Source organism: Strongylocentrotus purpuratus, unplaced genomic scaffold, assembly GCF_000002235.5.
Source record: "Strongylocentrotus purpuratus isolate Spur 01 unplaced genomic scaffold, Spur_5.0 spur5_scaffold_6, whole genome shotgun sequence".
Lineage (NCBI taxonomy): Eukaryota > Metazoa > Echinodermata > Echinoidea > Camarodonta > Strongylocentrotidae > Strongylocentrotus > Strongylocentrotus purpuratus.
In genome coordinates this window covers 9213530-9234088 of record NW_022145612.1, presented here as the reverse complement: position 1 = coordinate 9234088, position 20559 = coordinate 9213530, and the positions used below count along the sequence as shown (strand labels likewise).

At 37.4% G+C, this 20559-nt stretch overlaps 2 protein-coding genes and 1 long non-coding RNA gene across 3 annotated transcripts; all 3 read right to left on the bottom strand.

The window, feature by feature from the left end:
• Positions 1 to 788: 788 nt before the first annotated feature.
• Positions 789 to 1492, bottom strand: LOC115930010. The gene is made up of 2 exons (XR_004066797.1): positions 1324 to 1492; positions 789 to 984 (listed from the first exon to the last, which is right to left on the bottom strand). It is a non-coding gene; the product is annotated as an uncharacterized LOC115930010 (long non-coding RNA).
• Positions 1493 to 1959: 467 nt separating this feature from the next.
• Positions 1960 to 8895, bottom strand: LOC105437565 (cholinesterase 1-like). The gene is made up of 8 exons (XM_030972913.1): positions 8767 to 8895; positions 7596 to 7790; positions 5406 to 5565; positions 4982 to 5059; positions 4439 to 4557; positions 3544 to 3711; positions 2720 to 3159; positions 1960 to 2257 (listed from the first exon to the last, which is right to left on the bottom strand). Exons 1-8 carry the CDS (start codon positions 8893 to 8895, stop codon positions 1960 to 1962), a joined length of 1587 nt encoding a protein of 528 aa, XP_030828773.1.
• A 2604-nt stretch (positions 8896 to 11499) lies between these two features.
• On the bottom strand, positions 11500 to 20197 carry LOC100890850 (cholinesterase 1). Its single transcript, XM_031000176.1, has 10 exons — positions 19873 to 20197; positions 18484 to 18660; positions 17404 to 17563; positions 16887 to 16964; positions 15578 to 15696; positions 14500 to 14670; positions 13485 to 13927; positions 12775 to 12969; positions 12232 to 12401; positions 11500 to 11781 (listed from the first exon to the last, which is right to left on the bottom strand). Exons 1-10 carry the CDS (start codon positions 20047 to 20049, stop codon positions 11663 to 11665), a joined length of 1809 nt encoding a protein of 602 aa, XP_030856036.1. The 5' UTR covers positions 20050 to 20197; the 3' UTR covers positions 11500 to 11662.
• Between the last annotated feature and the right edge of the window lie 362 nt (positions 20198 to 20559).

The following is a 20559-nucleotide window of genomic DNA, read 5'->3' as shown; positions in this document are numbered from 1 at the left end:
TTATGTTTTCCATTATTGACCTGAAAATGTTAGAAATTTGAATTTAGGGTTTGCAATATAGGTCCTAATACAATTAATACCACAGGATGAGCAAATGTGCTTGATTACTTTAATGCTAGACTAAAGAAGTGTCAACATCTCTCTAACCATTTAAATTGAATATAACAGTTATTTGTATCAGTATTATTACTCGCTTTTTGATTTTCTGCAAACTAGAGAAGGCACAATTGTCCATTAAAGACCGTCAATACTACTGGGCCAGAAGGGATTAGACCACACAGCGAGGTCACTGACAGGTGGCTATCTCATTAACTCGGCTCTCAACTAACATAAGAAAAAAGAGGATCATGGGGGACCAGCAGGCACCGATTGGAGAAGTTTTCTATATAGAGGGAGCAAGTAGCTACAAGTAGGACAGTGGGGCCTTTAAAGTAAAAACTGATTATTATTTTCTAGAAATAAAAATATTAGTAATTGCCGAATGGCTCACATTTCGTGTCTGTTAAGCAGTGCTAGTTTTTACAGCTGGCACAATTAAGATATAGGAATATGCGCAGTAGTATAGTATTGTATTGGAAACATCCCTTTTGATCTATAATGTGTTACAAAAAATGAGTTAGATTCACAGTGCAATGAGTATAATGAAGTATGATACATGACAACGATTGTCAAGATATTCTTGATAATATATTATTTTGATTACATTTTATCTACTTATTTATGTTTGTTTCGTGTTTGGTTGTCAGAGATTTTCTCTCTAAAGCAGTATCGAAAAATAAATGTTAAGCTTTTTTGGGGGGGGGGGGATTCTTGTTTGTCAGAAATTGTTTCCGCCCCCTAGGAAGAGATTCTGGATCCTCCTCCGAATTTCCTAACAGTCTGTTTTCGATTTATAATCTTGAAACTGCTTTCTCCATTCTGTCATGTCTCTCTGCCACGCATCGAAAATATCCTTCCATTTTCGAACACTTGGATCTACCTCACCTGGAAATCAAAATCACATAAAGAGAAACAGATCAAAATTTCAGATGGCTAGTTATTACTTATCAATGCAAGGACAATGGAAAATTGCGTGTTTTAAGGCATTATTCCGATATAAGTGGTCATGCATGGTTCATTAATATGGTTACTAAAGAGAGAAAGGGTACTGCTAATAATTTTTCACACTGTTTTTCACATGGACATCTGAGCGTATATAACTCATGATTCTGCTCAGACGTCGATCATGGGTTCATTTAATACTCTCCGTTTTTGTGTGGCCCTGATACCTAAATATATTATTCATTCTTTGTAAGCAAGCTTGAACGCGAGTCATTTCCTTACCTATAACCCGAGCAAGCTGCGGGATATAACTGTTGAGTAGATGGCACTGTCTAGCTCTCTTGGCTCTACCAACAGCCAAGCTTAATGAAAGTTCTTTGTAGCTCAGTTCAGGAATAGTGTATGTAGGCCAACTAAATTCTCCTTGCCCCGGATGGTCACTAGGGGAACTTTTGCTAGGGTCTCTGGTGAAGGATACAAACCGATAACAGGAGTGAAGGAAAAGTATTTTCGAAGAGCACGGGTCTAAATTTTTTTGACAAGTCTCCACCTCCCAGAGCTATCTATATACAGAGTTTGGCCAACTTGGATTCACTGGGTCACACTATGGCATATATTCTTTTGTTTTGTGATTGCCCAACAAAGCAGTAGTCACCATAATATTGTGTCCAACTCGAACCGGGTTGGCCAAACTATGTGTATAGATTGCCCTGCCCCCTCCCTTCGTATGCCACCCTCTTAGCTTGAACACGTCAATCACAACCAAGTATCACATGTGTCCCAATTTATTCCATAATTTGATATCAGCATTGGTGAAATCGTATTCATAAACATTAAATAAGAAGTCGAGCGAATATTTCTTTTGTGAAAAACTTTGCAAATTGACTATCAGTTATATGTTCTAGAAATACCATTCTGTTAAATATGTGGCTCATACATCTTATGTAACATGTTGTAAGTAGTAGTTGAAGTAATAATCGGTGAACTTATATCTCTGTCATGTGTAGTTTTGATCGCATACCCATATTTGGCAAAGTTGGACCACATTGTCATGATTTTCACAGAGAGGGATTTTTCGTCATCCGTCATGTTGTGACCGTGGATATCAGCAAGTTCATCTATGAAAGGCATCCCGAACACAAACATGAGCTCCTCAGCGTGACCAGCATTAACCCATGGCGTGAAAGGTATTACGTCACCAACCTGGGCATAACTCCTGAACATGAGAAATGTGAAGGAAAAAAATCAACGAAGGAAGGAATCAAGGGGCCTGTGTAAAATGCATAATATTTATTAAATTGAAGTTTCAGCATACTGGATGTTTATATCAAGAATATATTGTACGTCTTTAATTTGAATGATTTTTGATGTTAATTTGTTAATCAATTATTCAGTGTCTTTCGCTGCTGCTATACAAATCAAAGTTCTAATTTCTCATAGATATTTTGTCGAAACAAAACGATATCAACGAAAGAATCAACCACGCAACCAACACGTTTAATACAAATAAACGGCCAATGGTCTAATGAAAATGTGTGAGCATTACAGTGAGGAACACAATTTCCAAAGGATCTACATTTACATAGGGTATTGAAATTGTCCTTGGCATGAGTTCTTTTTCCGGTCTTCATTTTAATCAAAAAGAATCCCTTCGATGTAAATTGTGTATAAAACATACGTGGCAGATGGAGCATGTGTGAAGAAATAAGCGAAAACTTTGTCTCCAGATCCAGTGTGGAAGCGTAGCTGTGAATCGGCTGGGCAGCTGAACATGACGTCACCGCACATGTCAACGAGAGACTGGAAATAATCTGCATTGGGGTCGTCTGCGTGGGACCAGTCGGTGTATTCTTGGGACACCGCATCCAGCAAGGGGGCAATGTCATCACCCTCGAATAACCCTCTGGCAAAGGCGTCAAATGTTGTCTTATTGATAAATGGCGGATTGGGATCTCCCGTGTATTGGGGAAAGCTGAGGAAAGGTATCATGGTTCCCTCATCCTTACCGAAGCCTATGGTGACGGGTACATGAGCAAAGTCTCCGACTTCGTAAAGGGCTTTGGGCGTGTCTTCAAGAAATGAACCGTCGAGGTGCATTGAAGAATACGAACCATATATCTGAAGAAAGGGAAAAAGTTGTCAGGTTAATTCGTTTTCAAAAAACACAGGAGAACATATTTTTGCGGAAGCTAAAATAAAATGATACTTCACACTCGCACCGCGAGTATACTACGTTACAAGACGTTAGAAAATAAACGACGGTCACAGTACCATTCATATTCTACCGAAATATAAGCTAACAAGAATGCGTTAAAAATAGTTTTCATTTATAGAACCAGCGAAGACGGAATATCTTCATTAACGATTCGAGAAACCAAAAATTTCTTCTTGATTTTGTTGTTGTTGAATTCGGTATCTTTACTGCATCTTGTTTTCTTCCAATTGTACTTTTTAATGAGGTTTCATCTTCACTCAACATAATGTGTGAAATTGAAGTTTTACCGGTTTTGCTATTCGACGGAGGTCATCAGCCGGTTTTGTTCTCAAACATGAAACCAGTGTGGAAGAGTTGGTGACGTCACAGTTCAATGCTAGGCCAAGATCCCAGGCATTATCTAGGTCTTTCTTCCGGTCTTCAAGGAAGGCCCAACTTGCTAGTGACGTGCCACTCTGTCAGATTGGATGACAAATGTACATGAGCTAGAGGTAAAGTTGAGTACCGGTCAAGCGATTATTGGGCGATGTTCAATATGCAGTTCACATTAAGCACCGCACTCAAAATGTATATAATTATATTGGATCACACAGACGCCCCTCCACATACGTGGCATCAAAGTCAGTCCTACGTTTTAGGTCTCATCTAAACAGTTATAGTTGCTACATAGGGGAATTTCTAGGGCAGCACTTTTCATATGACATTGTTATATGAATATTATTTAACAGGAGAAAGTTCACAACTTATATGTCACCTTTACCCAAACTCAATATTCTGTTTAGAATGTGAACTTAGTAATGCTTTAACTATATCCTTCAGTTGACATGCAGTCAGTCGTAATATCAATTCATGTAATTACATGAAATCATTCGAAATGACCATGAGGGGTAAAAGCTTGGGACAGCCTGTAACTAATGTTCAATCTAATTACATATGCATTATCATCAACCAGTTACTTTTAGATTAAGATGTATAATCGTGTCAATGTTAAATCAGAATTCACTTAACGAAGTTGATATTAAAATAACCCTTTACCCCCTGCTAAAATGTTTGATAGCTTACTTCTTAGCGATTGTTTCATCAGTTGTGTTAATTTGTCTATATGTTTCTATACAATATTGAAAAATGAATGCAATTGAGCTTACGGCTTGCCATGTTTACGATGTATGATATAAACCGTACCTGCATAATGGCCTGGCTGAATAATCCACGACTGAGTTTAGAAAGGAGATGAAGACTGACACTAGTGGCACCTGAGCTTACTCCAAATATTGTAATCCTGCTGACGTCTCCTCCAAAGGCTACAAAGAGAGCGAGCGAGCGAGAGAGAGAGAGAGAGAGAGAGAGAGAGAATTTCCGCATATAATAATAACAAAAAAAGCTAAAACATAGGCCCAGCAAAAAACAAATTTAGAGTTCAAAATCTGTAATGAGAGCAATGGTATATTGTACAGATGATAAATGTTGAAGTTTTGGTACCACTAAGATGAATATCATAACTATTTAATAATATTATATTATTTGATATGCCATTTCGTGATTCATGAACGTCGAAAAAGAATTATATATCTGTAAAAAAAAAATCCAAGGTAGGACATCAGGTTAGCCAGAAATTAATTTAAATGAAATTCAAAATATTCACTGTTTTCTTCCACTATTTGTTATTCTCAAACTTTACCAAAATATTCAAATTGTATGTACTGTAGGTCTAAAATCGTGTAATACCTGCAATGTTGTTGTTAACCCACTGAAGCGCCAACACTTGGTCAAACATAGCAAGGTTCCCGGTGGCCTCATTGTCTCCTATAAACATGGGATAAAATGAGTAACGTTTCACTGCATCCTAACCTAAATTAAAAATATAAATTTATCCGGGGCGGGGGGGGGGGGGGGGGGGTGAATTATAGCACACAACTTAATTGTTTACCTTCTTTATTATGACTTATATCTCTCCTTTTTTCCTCCCTTTCTCGTCCATGCAATTCAACTATTATAACCTACAGTATGGCAATTAACTGGTCATTAGGAACCATACCCATTCACACTATGTTCTGTTTTCGATACTATTTATTTTTTTAATTATGTACATGATTCCATATGTTAAATGGTAAAAAAAAATAGAGACAAGACATGCCTCCATGACACTTACGAGTGGTGAATTGTGAGAATATTCCTAGCCTGTAGTTTAATGTCACAAGAATGACGTCACCTACAGCAACCAATGGCACTCCATAGAAATCCCACGTCATGGATGTGCCTATTTCAATGGATCCTCCATGGATCCACACCATAACGGCTGCTTGAGTAGGCTGCAGAGTAAACCATTTACGATTATTTATAAGTGGATACCCACTAATATATGCAACAAAATACATCAACCATCTTAAACATTATATTCATTATTAGTTTCAGTATTAGTATTGATATTAGTATTAGTATTTGGTTTAGTATTAGTATTAGTCTTTATTCTAATTGAATTTGAGTGCGCACGACAGTTTACAGCAACTAGGCTGTAAAAGGGATACATTTTTATGTTCATGGGATTTCAACGAGACATATTTTCGACAAAGCAAGGCAAAACATGAACAAATACCATATGCTTACACGGAGTTTTTGCAAACACCTGAAAACGTAAAGGCTTATGTGCCTATTTTGGGAAAATATGATACATTCGTATTGTGAGACTGCAAAAAAGGAAGCCCATTTCACGCTAGCGATCATGCACTATGTCTTTGAATGTTTTTCTATGGGGTGTTGGCACAGAACAGTGGATGCATGGTAATAATTATTATGACAAGGTCTGATATATTTCGATAATATCTGGTGCTCAAGTGTGCATACAAACCTCACCTTCTCTTTATGAACGTTGGTCCTGGGTGACCCTTGTACGTAGATTTACGTTAAATCTCCGTTCGAGTATCAATTTGGTTCTCATTGGGAAGTTGACGCTATTCGAGCATTCGCCCAATATAGTTTTTCAATCACCGATAGTTGATATTACTTTACGAACGACATGTCTTGTGTAATACATTGCACCCTCCAGTGCCTCCACCAACAAATCAGAGGAAACTATAACTTCCCTCAACGTAGAAATCTAAGAAACTGGGGGTAGATTACTACATATAGGTGGGTCATCCCATGTGTTGTGTGCGAAACGAGTATACCAATTACGGTATTTCCACCAAGTCTAGGACATACTGGACGTGGAAACTGCAGACACTATGTCTTTAATCTTCATCCTAATCATGTTTTATATAGTATTAAAGCAATCAATAAAAAGAAAAACGCATTGGTCAAGCAATAGCAAGCATCATCTTTTTGTGGTTAATTGGATCAATAATTCGTTTCAATCAATCATAATATAATATACGAAGGGGAACGAAAGAAATCCCATGTCTTATACAGAGGAAATTAATCGCTGCTCTATTCATATTCGTTTACGAGGTGAATTTATTCCGTTGCACTTAGTGCCCTATCTTCTCAAAGGGGGTTAGCAGTATTTGTTTTAATCAATACCAATATTTGAAACGTACAAATATAAAGTTGAATGGTTATCTTATAGTTCCTCAAGAATTATCGACCCCCACAAATATGACAGTGCAGTTTTTTCATGGTCTTGATCTCTATGCAGATAATAATTATTGAAATATACGTATTGAACATTTTCGTGTTTTATCGGGAGAGCATGGAAGGAGAATACATGTTTGCGATGTTATACTTTGTTGTTCATCAATAACACTTAAATTGATGACTTACGATTATAATGACAGGCCCTATACTCTAAGGTTCGTGTTTTAATTTCAGTCGGTACAGCGATGAACTTTGATGTTTAAGAAAATATCAATACGTATATTAAGGTAAAATTGAGCATTGACGACCAGGTCAATGACCCACTGTTGTCACATTTTCAACTTCACATTATAATAGAACAAAGAATGAACATCTCTACCAAATGAATTTTAGATTGGATGAGAGCATAGTGCACTCTTGCGTTTATGTCACTCCCTAAATGTACAGAAGTTGAAATCCGAGTGCAAAATGAGGAACCCACTTTCAAAAGAGCTTTCCATCCACTTCTCTGGAGTGAGTTCCACTAGAATTTGGAATTGTTTTAACTCCAATGGAAATGATCTCCAAATATGACTCCTAATGAGCGGATTTCAAGTTTTCTATTCTTCTACATTAACACTACTATTGTTTGTTATTGTGCAAGAGCATTCTTTCAGCGATGCTATAGCTTTAATGTTATAAACAAGACCGTAGTCTTTGATAATGCCACTATTTTCTTGTTATTATATCCCTTCATTAATTTAACTCGTACAATTTAATATAATCTCGCTTTTGCTAGTCTACACACCTTTGGACTTGGCGCGTATACATTGAGATATAAGCAATCTTCAGACGATGGCGGATAGTAGAGGTGAGGATCTTGGTTGCAACTTGGTGTGAACGATGAGGCGTTCCATATTCCTTGCCAGGGTTGCTTTGGGACAGGCGCCTTGAATCGTTCTGGGGGCTCGGCGTACGGGATACCCTTGATATTAAAAGAGAGTAGGATGTGGAACGTAAAACTATATACGATGCAGTTCAGAGGTTAGAGGGGTTACAAGGGACACGTGCCTCCCTCCCAAATTATTACAGAAAACGTACATGAGAGATAAGAAAGAAAGAGGGCGGAGTGGACATGAAACTTGAAAATATGATAACACCCATCCCAACTCTTCAATTACCCTATGGTCTTTTTCTCTTCCATTTCATCCACCTAATAATTCATGTGCCCACCCCCTACCCCCACCCTGCATCAATGGGTGAACTCATGCTTTGCTACTTATATCATATCAACAGGGTATTCTTAGTATTAATTAGCCTAATCGACACGGCATCTGCGGTGGGCATGAATTCGGGTTAATGTATGTAATTGTGGTGTTTAATAGTTTAAAAAAATATGAATGTATTTATCAGTTCACTTATTATTACCAAGACTATATCTGAAGAGCCTCGGGGTATGACCTCAAAATACCAATTTTAAAACAATAGTTCCGAGAAAGAAATACCACATCCAATATACATGACAGTTGATTTATTTCATTTAAACTACATATATCACACGAATCTGTCCAGCTTCACACTCTACAAATGATCGAGGAAACAATGACTATAATTATATAAACTGTTATGGCTTGCATTTCTGTTCTGATCGATATACATGGATCTATATAATTAGAAAGCCAATTAGTACCCGGTATTACTGCCTCATGGAGGTAGTTCCTTTTGACAGCGTGTGTTGTTTAATATTCATTGGATTTTACAACATTATAGTGTTTGCCTTTGGACTTTGGGATATAGTTTTGTTGTAAAGTAGCCAATATTCGCAAACACAATTACGTCGTAACATTATGCAGCCGATGGATTGAAATTAGCAGACAGTACTCACACTGAGATATTAGGCCTACCTGAAAAACATCGATATGTTTGTCGGTGATGTTGGTAAAAGTATTTTCACTAAATACCACAGTCCGTCCCATCACATCTCCTTCTTGCACTCGAACCAAAGGACCAGGCACTTCATCCCCAGCCCATGTACCCCTCGGAACAAGCAACACGAGGGAAAGGAGTTGCACCCCTATCAGTCGAGTCATGATGTCTGAGTGGGTATGGCTCTACGTTAACTTGCCACACAAGGCACATTAAAAAGATTCATTCAAGATTTATTAAAGGTTGAGGTCGTGTAATGTTGGAAAAAAAATTATGAGCTTTCTTATTCCTTATTAGCTCAATAAAAGAATATCATACCAGCAATGCCACATAAAATGTTCGCTCTTGAAATGCTTTAATCATCCCAAATTTTACTAACATTAGTTTAATATTTTAGAGCAAAACTTAAGACGCCACATATATGTGTGATCCCATAAAGTCATATCTGTGTGCAGTAATGTTCACATTTACGTTATTTTTTTAGCCGAAATGTATATAGTAAATTTGTTGTCATTATGATGACTCGAAGTCCTCATCGTAAACAAGTCTTTTTTTTTAATGTAACTAGTTTCTTGCACAATGCAATCATTTGTATAACACAATTGTATTTTTAAAGGCCAACATTGATAACTTTTGATTGATACAAAACTGCCCAGACTTTCAAGATGATACATAACGAAACTAAATTGCAACGTAAAGAACTACTAGTACGTCATTCAAATAATCGAATTTCCGGTATGATTCCTGATCGAGTCGTACTACACTATACATTATAAAGCCGAAACTGAATGATTAGGCGGGCGGGATCCTCGAAATTATTTACCCTGGATAATGAAATGACTGAGGAAAAAATACCCACTCTTTCTGAAACTCCTAGATCCGTCTCTGTTTATTGCATGACTGCGACATTTGAACACGCCACAATCGTTCATGGGCATTTGGTATTAAGGGGGTGGGGGGGGGGGGCATATTTCATGGGGCAAGTAACCTAGTCTTTTACTATTCAATAAAAGTGCACAGCAATTAAAGAAAAGTGCGCTTGATTTCTGCTGAATTGGATCTTTTGCACTTTTAACCAATTCAATTTTTATATATTCATCATGACATTTTGTTATTGACATCCCCTCCCTTAAAAAAAAATGTACTTGATAATGCTTTTCATCAACCTCTCTCTCTCTCTCTCTTTCTCTCTCTTAAATATGTTTTCTATCTGCCATTCCATCAATATACGTTGTTGATATTCGAACCAAAACGTTGCTGTCATTTCTTAATCTTACATTATCAGGATACTACAAAGTAAATATAATGGTATTGAGATCCCACAAAACAATCGTGTGTCAAATAAAAATAAAATAAAATATTGATATCGATATTCAGAACTATTAAATAATTTCATTTTTTATAACTTTATTTCTTCTTTCCAGTAATATTGATTAATTGAATTTTAATTTATTTTTCATTAAACAACTTAAAAACCATAATCGACGAGGTATAGGTATACGTGTCTCGAAGTGTGTTCAGCTAGTTAGAATCAAGGTCTAACACAATTCAAGGCACTTTTTAAGTGTCCAGTTATACGAATTCCTAGCCAATTAACTAGCTGAATGAAATAAATATCCAGGAGTGTTAGAGGTCAAAGTCTTGAGTCATTGTTGTATGTCCTAGTTTTTATGACACGCAGCATTATACAAGTTGGCTGGTGGGTCATTATCAAACATTCAACAACATGAGAAAACGTACATGGATATGTTATTCTTGTTGTTGTTGTTGCTGTTGTAGATAATTACTCTTGACAACATTCTACATTTAAAAATTGGAACTCTCGAGTCTACTTATCTTTTTCCTACTCACATGGGGAAAGTAAAAATACTCAACAAAATGTTAGTCTGTTATGAATTATCTCTATATATTTAATATGATTACATTTGCATATATACATATATATTAACACCTAATAGATGCATTAACATCATTCAAAACTAATCAAAACATCTAGAGATTATCCCATTGACAACTATCAAATAAATCAGGCATTTGTTATGAATAAATCATGAACATATTGAGTATATTGTCAATGCTTTCAACCTTTTTTGTGCGATACCCCTCCCCTTTTTGGTAATGATTTTACTGTGACGTTGAATTGTGTGATTCCACCAGCAAGCACCATGAGTGAGCAGCAGAGGTAGATACCGGCTTAAAAGAATTATCATCATCATCATCATCATCATCATCATCATCATCATCATCCTCATTATTATCGTCATATCCTTGATCACCCTCATCATGAGAACAGCCGTCGCACAAGAAAACAATTATTTACACCGGTCAGTATTTTGGAATAACATACACCCATCTCTTAAACAAAATACCAGTCTATACACATTTAAAAAAAAACAGCTGAAAATTCGTTTTTTAAACACATATGAAATGAATTGCAATTTCATTGTATAATGTTTCGCATGAGAAATAAAATCATTTGAATCTTTGTATCATCATCAATTCATCTACTCATCATATATCCATCATCATCATCATCATCATCACCACCATCATCCTCTTCCTCATCCTCATCATCATCATCATCACCATCATCCTCATCATCATCATCATCATCATCGTCATCATCATCATCATCATCATCATCGTCATCATCATCGTCATCATCATCATCATCATCATCGTCATCATCATCATCATCAATTCATCATCATCTCCATCATCATCATCATCATCATCATCATCATCAATTCATCATCATCTCCATCATCATCATCATCATCATCTCCATCTCCATCGTCATCCAACTCATATCCTCCATTTCGAATATTTACTCATTTGTTATGAAGATCCTTCCTTGTTAAGGGACCGTGTGACTTGTCGTTATCATAATTGAATGAATTCATATTGTTACAAATATAATTATTATACTAATTATTCATTGCATGGTGTATTCTCCTGATACTCCTCAAATTCGGTCCTCCACAGTATCATGTCGTTCTGCCAGGAAGTGTAACTTTCCTTCCATTCCTTTTGATCTTCATCTAGATTACCTGCAGAGTGATTTCAAGAGAAAAATCATAACATTTAATTACATGCGAAATGGGAAATGTTTATTTCACTCACATTGTAAATATAACCCACATTTAAAAAGAAGACAGAAATTGTATATTTGGAATTCCAAGAATAAATTTTGTTTTAAAGTGAAGGAAATACAAATAACATAAAATGTGTACATTTCTGATAGTATTTTGAATAAATTAATACAAAGTCTATCACGAAGGTAACAGGTATTTATTGAATAGATTTTGTTACCTCTGATTTTTGTTTTATTATCTATGCGCCACTCAAATAATATCACTGTGTCACATTGTGCCTACTGTTGTTCCAATCATCACTCGTGGCAAACGTGCGGTTGTGCCAATCGGCGCTAGTGGCGAATAAAAGGTCCCAGCGGTCAAGGGTCCAGAAAGAGAAAAAAAATTGTATTTTGAAATAAATACCAGTTGATGCAGCAAGGGCGTATAGATGCTCATTCCACAGGTGGCATTGTCTTGCCAGTGCTGCTCTACCATCTTTAAACTCTGGGGAGAGTTCTTTATGGCGCAATTCGGGTATGGTGTACTCGGGCCAACTGTCGAAGTTCCCTACTGTACTGGGTGAATTCGGGTTTCTGACAAGAGAAATGCGATCATTGATACCGTTATATGCTTCAAATCCACAGTATTTGTTCATCTTTAAGCCCTAAAATGCTGGATGAATTAGACTACATATATCTCTTCAACAAGTAGACTCGTTTTTGTTAAATTCAAACACCAGACGGAGAGAAGAAAAACATGGGAAAAACAGATGAGAAGAAGATGGAAAGAGTGGAAGAGGAGGGGAGGAGGGGAAGAAGAGGAGAAGAAGAAGAAGAAAGGGCAAGATACATTTTGTAATATAATGAACTACGTCATCTAAATTCTTTGGTAAATATTAATTTTTATAATAATTTTGTAAACGAAAAGAAAAATCTCTTCCATTGGCTTCATTTTACGAACACTTACCCAGATTTAGCAAAGTTAGTCCAATATCGCATGACCTGGACCGACATAGCTTTCTCGGCGTCAGTCAAATTGTGACCATGGATGCCAGCAAGTTGTTCGATGAATGGCATTCCGAAGACGAAAATTAGATCTTCGGCATGGCCCGCATCCAACCAAGGTGTGAATGGTATTATTTCTCCTATTTCGAAGTAGCTCCTGTATTTAAGATCAAGGAAGTATAATATATCTGATGTATAAACACAAAAGTTCATTACTTTAGTGAACATTAAATATGTATTCATAGCCGAACAATGTGGGGCTGTTGAGCTGTAATCCCCCCCCCCCCATTCCCAGGAATTTTAACGTAAGCAATATTTGAACAGCCGCCACCTGTTATTTGAGCCGAGTGATGGTCTTTTTCTAAATCTTGTATTCATCTAGTATATCTCATGACTTTGATTAACAGAGTCGTTTTTCATTGATCGTTCCGCGCTAAATCGTAATAAATGGAAAATGGAAATTTATAGTCAAGCAAGAGACGTAAGCTCCCCCCCCCACAGGGGCGAAACTATGCATAATGCTCCTGTGTCTATCTAAAGGAGAATACTCTTCATCCATTTGCTAAAACCCGAAGTCAGTCAACTTTAATTTTATCGCTTTGAAATTGGAAAATGGTATGTTCTTTTTAGTATGACATTGATAAAAATTAATGAAATGATGTGAAATCTTACGTAGCTGATGGGCCATGCGTCATGAAATACTTGAAGACCGCATCCCCAGCCTCCACATGCTTCCGTACGACAACATCCGTCGGACATCGAAAGAAACTGTCGCTAATAACATCGATAACCGGCCTATAATAGTTCACAGCGTCCTGATCATCCGTCGTCCAGTCGACATACTCTTGAAACACGGCGTCTTCTAAAATGTCGTCATCTCCATCATACACAGAAACGCTATCGGCCACCAGAGTGTTTAAGAGGATCCGAGGTAGGGGAGGTGGGTTGGGGGTTCCATGGAAAGTAGGAGGAGAGAAAACGACCACGAATGTGCCTTCGTCCTCATTGAAGCCTGCCAGGACGGGTACATGAGCGAATTCGCCTTTACCGTAGAGGTTAAGCGGTGTATCTTCCATAAATACGCCATCCAGTGTGACTTGATAGCCGCCGTATACCTAGATAGAACAGGATGAAATTAAAATTCTATGAAAACAATTTTTACATGGATTTGGATTTCCTGTGAGCATTTCTTATCTTTCCTTTCGCATGACTGTTGGAAACGCGGAAAATGTGATAACTGGCGGCTCTGAAAAATCTGCAGAAGATGTTAAACTTGTTGACAGCTAAACTAAACGAGCTCTCATGACTCTCATTGATCACTTCATTTAGACGATATTCGTACATCATATGTTACACCGTTACCGTCGTAATAAAACGAGATGCTAAAACTGAAAACTTCAGAGACCCGTACCCCCCCCCCCCCCCAATTCCATCCCTTCACGGTTATGTCCGATGTGCATAGACGGATTTTTTGTGTGTGAATCGTGCCTTTTAGGCCCATTATCTATGTCACAAATGTATCAAGGCGGAAAACTTCGAAAAGGCACGATTCACAAGAAAGTGCAGAGTCATTCTTATATTAATTATCCAATTTCCTGCATTAAACATACATTTAAAAGTCCCTGATATCAATAAGTCCCGTATGTCAACTAACTCCTTAGATATATTGCACACGATTATGGTTTACCCTCGCTGCTGCAGTCATCAATTCATTGGCGTCTTTGGTCCGTAGGCACTCGACTAGCAGAGACGAATCGGAGACGTCATCACACCCCATTGCATCACCGAGCCTTTCAGCCTTTTGCCGGTCATTCTCTGGGTGTTGCTCAAAGGACCACGGTGCCACCCCATTACCACTCTGAGAGAGAAGAACACAAAATGTTGCTTTTAAAGGTGATGAATTGATTGCCTCGGATGTCGGGTGCATCCCTTTCAATACAATTCAAGTGGGTGCATTCCTGCAAAATCATTTAGTGACAGTGGCAAATGTAGATAGTACAGCAATCCAGGGAATTTGACGTGCAACCTTTCTACAAAATCTTTCTGCATTAGTGATTCTTAATCTTTTTTGCACCACAACCCCACTTGGAATTTCTTGTCGAGGTAATCCTCTCATTGAACATGCAAACTGTGTTGTACCCAGTTAGGAAGTTACACCAATGAGACCCACACCAGATCGAACAAAATGGTCACATTACACTCCAGTGGCGGATCCAGGGGGGGGGGGGGGGTAGGGGCCCTGGGAAAAAACCTGTAAAAACACGCTAATTTAACCTATTTTTGGAGATGCGCCCCCCCCCCCGGCGCTCAAGGGGGGGGGGAGGGGGAGTGCGATTTTTCAAATTTTCGAGGGCCAAGAAAAAAAATGTGTTCACAAAAGGTACGGTCACACGAACCCGAAATCAATGTCCCTTATCTACAAATGCAGCCCTCCCTTGGTAAACGAATAGGCGACTGCCTCTTGATTGATAAACCTCCTTATGGTTTGTTTGCAATGATAACAAATATGATGGACGAGGTCAAAAAGTACCTGATTTCTTGTCATAAGTGTAGCTGCACACTCTGCAAATATAAGCTGAATTAAAACAAACACTTGTGAGATACGGACAATGAAGAGAGGGGCAAATACATAATACAAGTATTATAGTAGACCAGCCAAACATAAGAAAGGCTCTAGAAAGAGATTCCATTTATTTGGGGGATAATGCATGGCATCAGGTTATTGCTTCAAACTCATAATAAAAATGTTAATGAAAATTCCCTACCTGCATAATAGCTTGGTGAAATAGACCTTTGCTCAGTGGTGACAGCATATGAAAGTTAACACTTGCTGCACCGGCACTCTCTCCGAAAATAGTCACCTTGTTTTCATCGCCGCCAAAAGCTAGATAATCAAAGGTTGAATTGAATATTTATCATCCGATTCATGAAATAATTTTGTTAGGTTAGATAAGTCAAGACGATGATTTATTTTTTATTTGGTTATACGTTTTTAAACTCTTAAAGGTAAAGACTAGTATTGGAAACGCCCCAATTTCAAAAGATTAAATCAGATCATGTGAAAGAATATGTTTTGACAAATACATGATGATAACAATTTTGCCGGGAAACTGCCTACTAATTGATATATTTGGTAAATGAGTTTATATATTGGACTGTGAGAGATAAACGCACGTGTCGCGCACGTATGCGTAGTCCCATATACATCTTTCTGTGTACAGTGCTTGTAACTTTACGAAGACTGGACCAAATTTCTTATCATTTTGATGATTCCAGAACCTTGCAGTTCACACCAATACTTATATGCTAGATGATCAACCTTTTCTGATCGATTTCACAACGTTTCTTTCACAGTGCAATCGCATGACCATAACTGGTCTTTATCTTTAATGAAATGTATTATTTGTGTACATTTTTTAAGAAAGTTTATGTAATCCAAATCTAATTTGATACTTAAAACAGTGTATATAGTATACTTCTGTTTATCTCGACCTTGTTACATAAAAAGGTACGACTATGTGTATCTTCCCCAAGTTGACCGCATCTCGTTTATCCAGTCGTAACTTTACAAAGAATAGCAATTCGCGATCAATTGTATGTTACAGATATACGGTATGATGACGTTCAATCCTGCAAGATCAGAGATACAGTATGATAAATTTTTACGATTGATTCCAAGTCTAATTTTATTGACGGGGACAAGTTGTAATATTCGAAAGAGACAAATTCAGTCTGCTTTCAAAACAATTTGGCATCCAATCCAATCCAACCCATGCAGAGCGGCAATATCTGGTTGCCTATTCAAAGGCGCTGATGAGACTGAAAAATAGTACTGAATATACCGTTTGTGATTTACCTGGGAAAGACAGGTAGTGATTAAATGCAAGCAATGTTGGATAGGTATTTCTTTAGTTGGTTTCTTTTAAAGTAAATAGCAAGTAAAAAGAGCGAAGGTACTGAGGAAGACTGTTACAGAACCCAGGTGCAGAAACAGTGAATGAACAATCGCCCAGCCGGCAGAAAACGTGTTCGAGGATTCTCAAGCAGGTATTCACCGGCTGATCGCAAGCTTACCACGGATATTGTCTTGTACCCATTGTAAAGCAGCAACTTGATCTAACATCCCGTAATTACCCCTTGCTGCCTCGTCTCCTGCAATTAAATTGAAAAATAAAGTCATTCAAGATAACTCTTGAACATACAATTTGTTTATAAAATGTCAAGTCTTAATATTCTTTTTATTTTTTTGGTCACCTGTACAATTTTCTTTTCAAAATTACAATAATTTACAGTAATGGTGATTTTGCACACAATTCTATGAGGATTCAAGCCATTACTTTTTTTTAAAAAATAGAGAAAAGTAAGGGTGTGAAATCATCAACTCGCTAGTTTGTGTATGGCCTATGTTTCTTCTTTTTTCCATCCGATATTTATAAAACTACATAGCAGGAAACTCTGAATAATTATAACAGTGTTCTAAAGGCAATGGTACTTGTGCTCCATTGTTGACATAAATATTTATAAGTTTTAGGCATCTTTCCATGAGGCTGATGTAAATCTTGATTCAAGTAAAATCGGCGATTACTTTTACCTGTTGAAAATCTTGAAAATATGTTCACTCGGTAGTTTATAGTGACGACAATTACGTCACCGACCGCCGCCATAGGCACCCCATAGTAATCATACGACATCGCTGAGCCATCATTAAATGATCCCCCGTGTATCCATACCATCACGGCAGCATTGGTAGGCTGATGCAAAATCAAACAGGTTAAATCAATGTTGAAATCAAAGGTAGGTCAGAAAAAGGGTATAGTGTATTGTTAATAAGAACAGAAAAATGATATTGAAGGTTTGTATAAACCAAGCCCCCCCCCCCATTACTTTGTTATGACCGGTGTCAGCAATTTTAGACCCATTGCACACGAGGCGCCGTTTCGAGAACTACTGGAATTTTTGAAAATACTGCAGTTTTTTATTGATACAAATGGTAAGCATTTAACAATTCTAGCTGTATTTTTTTTTTACTTAGCCGTCCATATAATCAAAATTTAAGTCTTTTGAATTAAAAATCAATATAAAAAGGCCATATCTGTATTCATTAGGATCAAGAGTGTTCTTCTTGTCTCTCCTTTTTTTCTCTCGTTAACATTTGTAGTGCCCCCTTTTTGTGCTCTCTTTAAATGCACATGCCCCCTACCCCCTTATAGACGCGACTGGATTGTGATTGGTTGAAGGATTAATCATAACTCTTAATGAAGACAGTGTAACGGACTCATATATTTTCACTCATGACGTTTATTGGTAAATTGACTTAAAATCTAATTTGGGTCAAAGTTTAAAGGAGAGTGCAGGGACTCCGAAACACATACAAAGAGTTGGGCAACCAAATTTGCCATGTTGGCTCATGAAAAATTATCAACTTTAAAGCGATATAGCTTTTTTGTTATAAAAGCAATGGACTTGAATATTAGACATCGTATTAACCATGTTTCTGGACAGTTATCTTTTAAATATGGATAAATATGTATTTTGGCGCGATTCATATTGTCGAAAGACGATGTATTCTTATTTGACCATTGTCTCTACAATGCTATTTGCATAATTTGATGACAATACACGGCTTGATAAACGACATGTTAGCATAGGTAGGGTTTCAAGCAATATTTACCGTCGGATTTGGAGCATATACATTTAGGTAAAGACAGTCCTCACTGGGTGGTGCGTTAATTGGATGGACATTCTGGAAACACGATGATTCAAAGGACGTGGCATTCCATATATCTGACCAAGGTTCCTTCGGACGAGGGGGCTCGAAGCGACGAGGAGGTTCAGCAAACGGAACACCCTGCATGAGAAATAAAAAGATTAACATGTTTTCCATCATCATGATTTGTTGGACTAATCCAAGCATAATCTTTGAGTTGAATGTGGGTGGGGGAGAGGGGGGGGGGGGCGAATGAAAATTTTGAAATTTCCTTATCAAATTATGGGCTCACCACCCGGGCTCACCATCAGTTATTAAGGAGATAATTACTATGCCCTACCAGCTTCGTTAACTTAATGACCAAGGAGAAATACATTGTATAAAGGCACTCAAATATTTTGCTTTCATACGAAGCCCGGCGAGAAATGTTGTAACATATAGGGGTAAAATGATTAATTGCGTTAACCAATGTGAAGCCAGTTAAATTGATCAATTAGTTGAATAATAAACTTACTATAATTAAACAAGCGTTCTCGAACATAAATTAAAATTCACTCCCTTTCCCCACCCCCCCCCCAAAAAAAAACAGTCACGTATTACTTGACAGGTACAATAACCCAGCGTCCTATTCTACCCTTTTTATACGAGAACATCTTATGGTACTGTAATGGTTGCTTTTATAGGATACAAAGGTTAAATAAATATTCATCTCAATTGTCATAGAGCTTATAGCAAACATTTGATATTTTCAGAAATAACACGGCCAAATGTTTTGTCTGCAGTAACGTAATGATTGAAACATTACAAAATTTATTTGATGAGAAACCGATACTCAAAAAATGAATCTATATGTGCAATAAAAAAAGTAAAAAAATGTCCTCATTGAATATAATTCCTTTTCACGTACCTCCCCTTTTTTCTTCTAAATGTCAATTATTTTCAACATTTTTTTTTACCCTCGAAACGCAAGCACCGTATAAATAAACTGTTCTCTCTTGCAATTACAATATTCTTATTATAAAAGCACCTGTACGACTTCAATGATTAGAATAAAATGATATACACGATCATAAAACCTTTCGAGAAATCAATCCAAAGGAAATTTCAATACCCAATTAAACATACAATACAAATCATGTTCAGTTATCGAATTGTAATTATCGCAATTTCAAAAGAGAATGGACAAGGATACTGAAAATTGCCTCAGGTTGGTTTGCGAAAGTCTTTTAGATAGATAGTGTCAATGTCATCCTTGTCTCTACTTTAAACACACTATTCCTTGAAGGCTATTGTTTACAAGACCTCGACACAGATATGGTTTTGAATGATAAATGTTATATCATGTATACGTACCAGAAACAAATCGATTTGTTTCGAAATATTGATGAATTTATTCTCCTGGAAAGTCACCGTTTTCCCGACCAGGGTTCCTTGACCTACCGTTACCATGGGATCTTGACCTAGTCCCCTGCATACCTCAAAGATGACCACCAAGAGTACAACACTTTCAATGTTTCGCAAAGACGCCATTATACTGAAATGCTGTAATGTCACGCTAAAGCTTTCGGTGTAAGATACTGGAACGATGTAGTTCGGTTTTTACTTTTATTCCCTAAAAACAAGATGCACACGCGATAAAATGTAGGTGAGAAGTCATCTACATATATCCAATGTGTGCTGTGATTTTATTGTTTGCACCGCCTCCTCTCTGCTCTGGTCTTTCACGGACTACACCCTAACAGAGCCATCTATACACAGTTCTCTGTCTCTCTCTCTATTCTTTGTCTCTGTCTCTCTCTCTCTCTGTCTCTCTCTGTCTGTCTCTGTTTCTCTCTCTCTCTCTCTCTCTCTCTCTCTCTCTCTCTCTCTCTCTCTCTCTCAAGGCAGGGGTGAGTGTACACATGGTATTGGCACCAAGTGACAAGTTTTCGAAGTAATATTCTTTAAATATTTTGTTTTCATACAGTTACGGAGTAACCCAAAGTCATGTTGGGGGGGTCAATGCCAACGTGGTAGGCCAAAAGTTCGGTGGGCAGACGG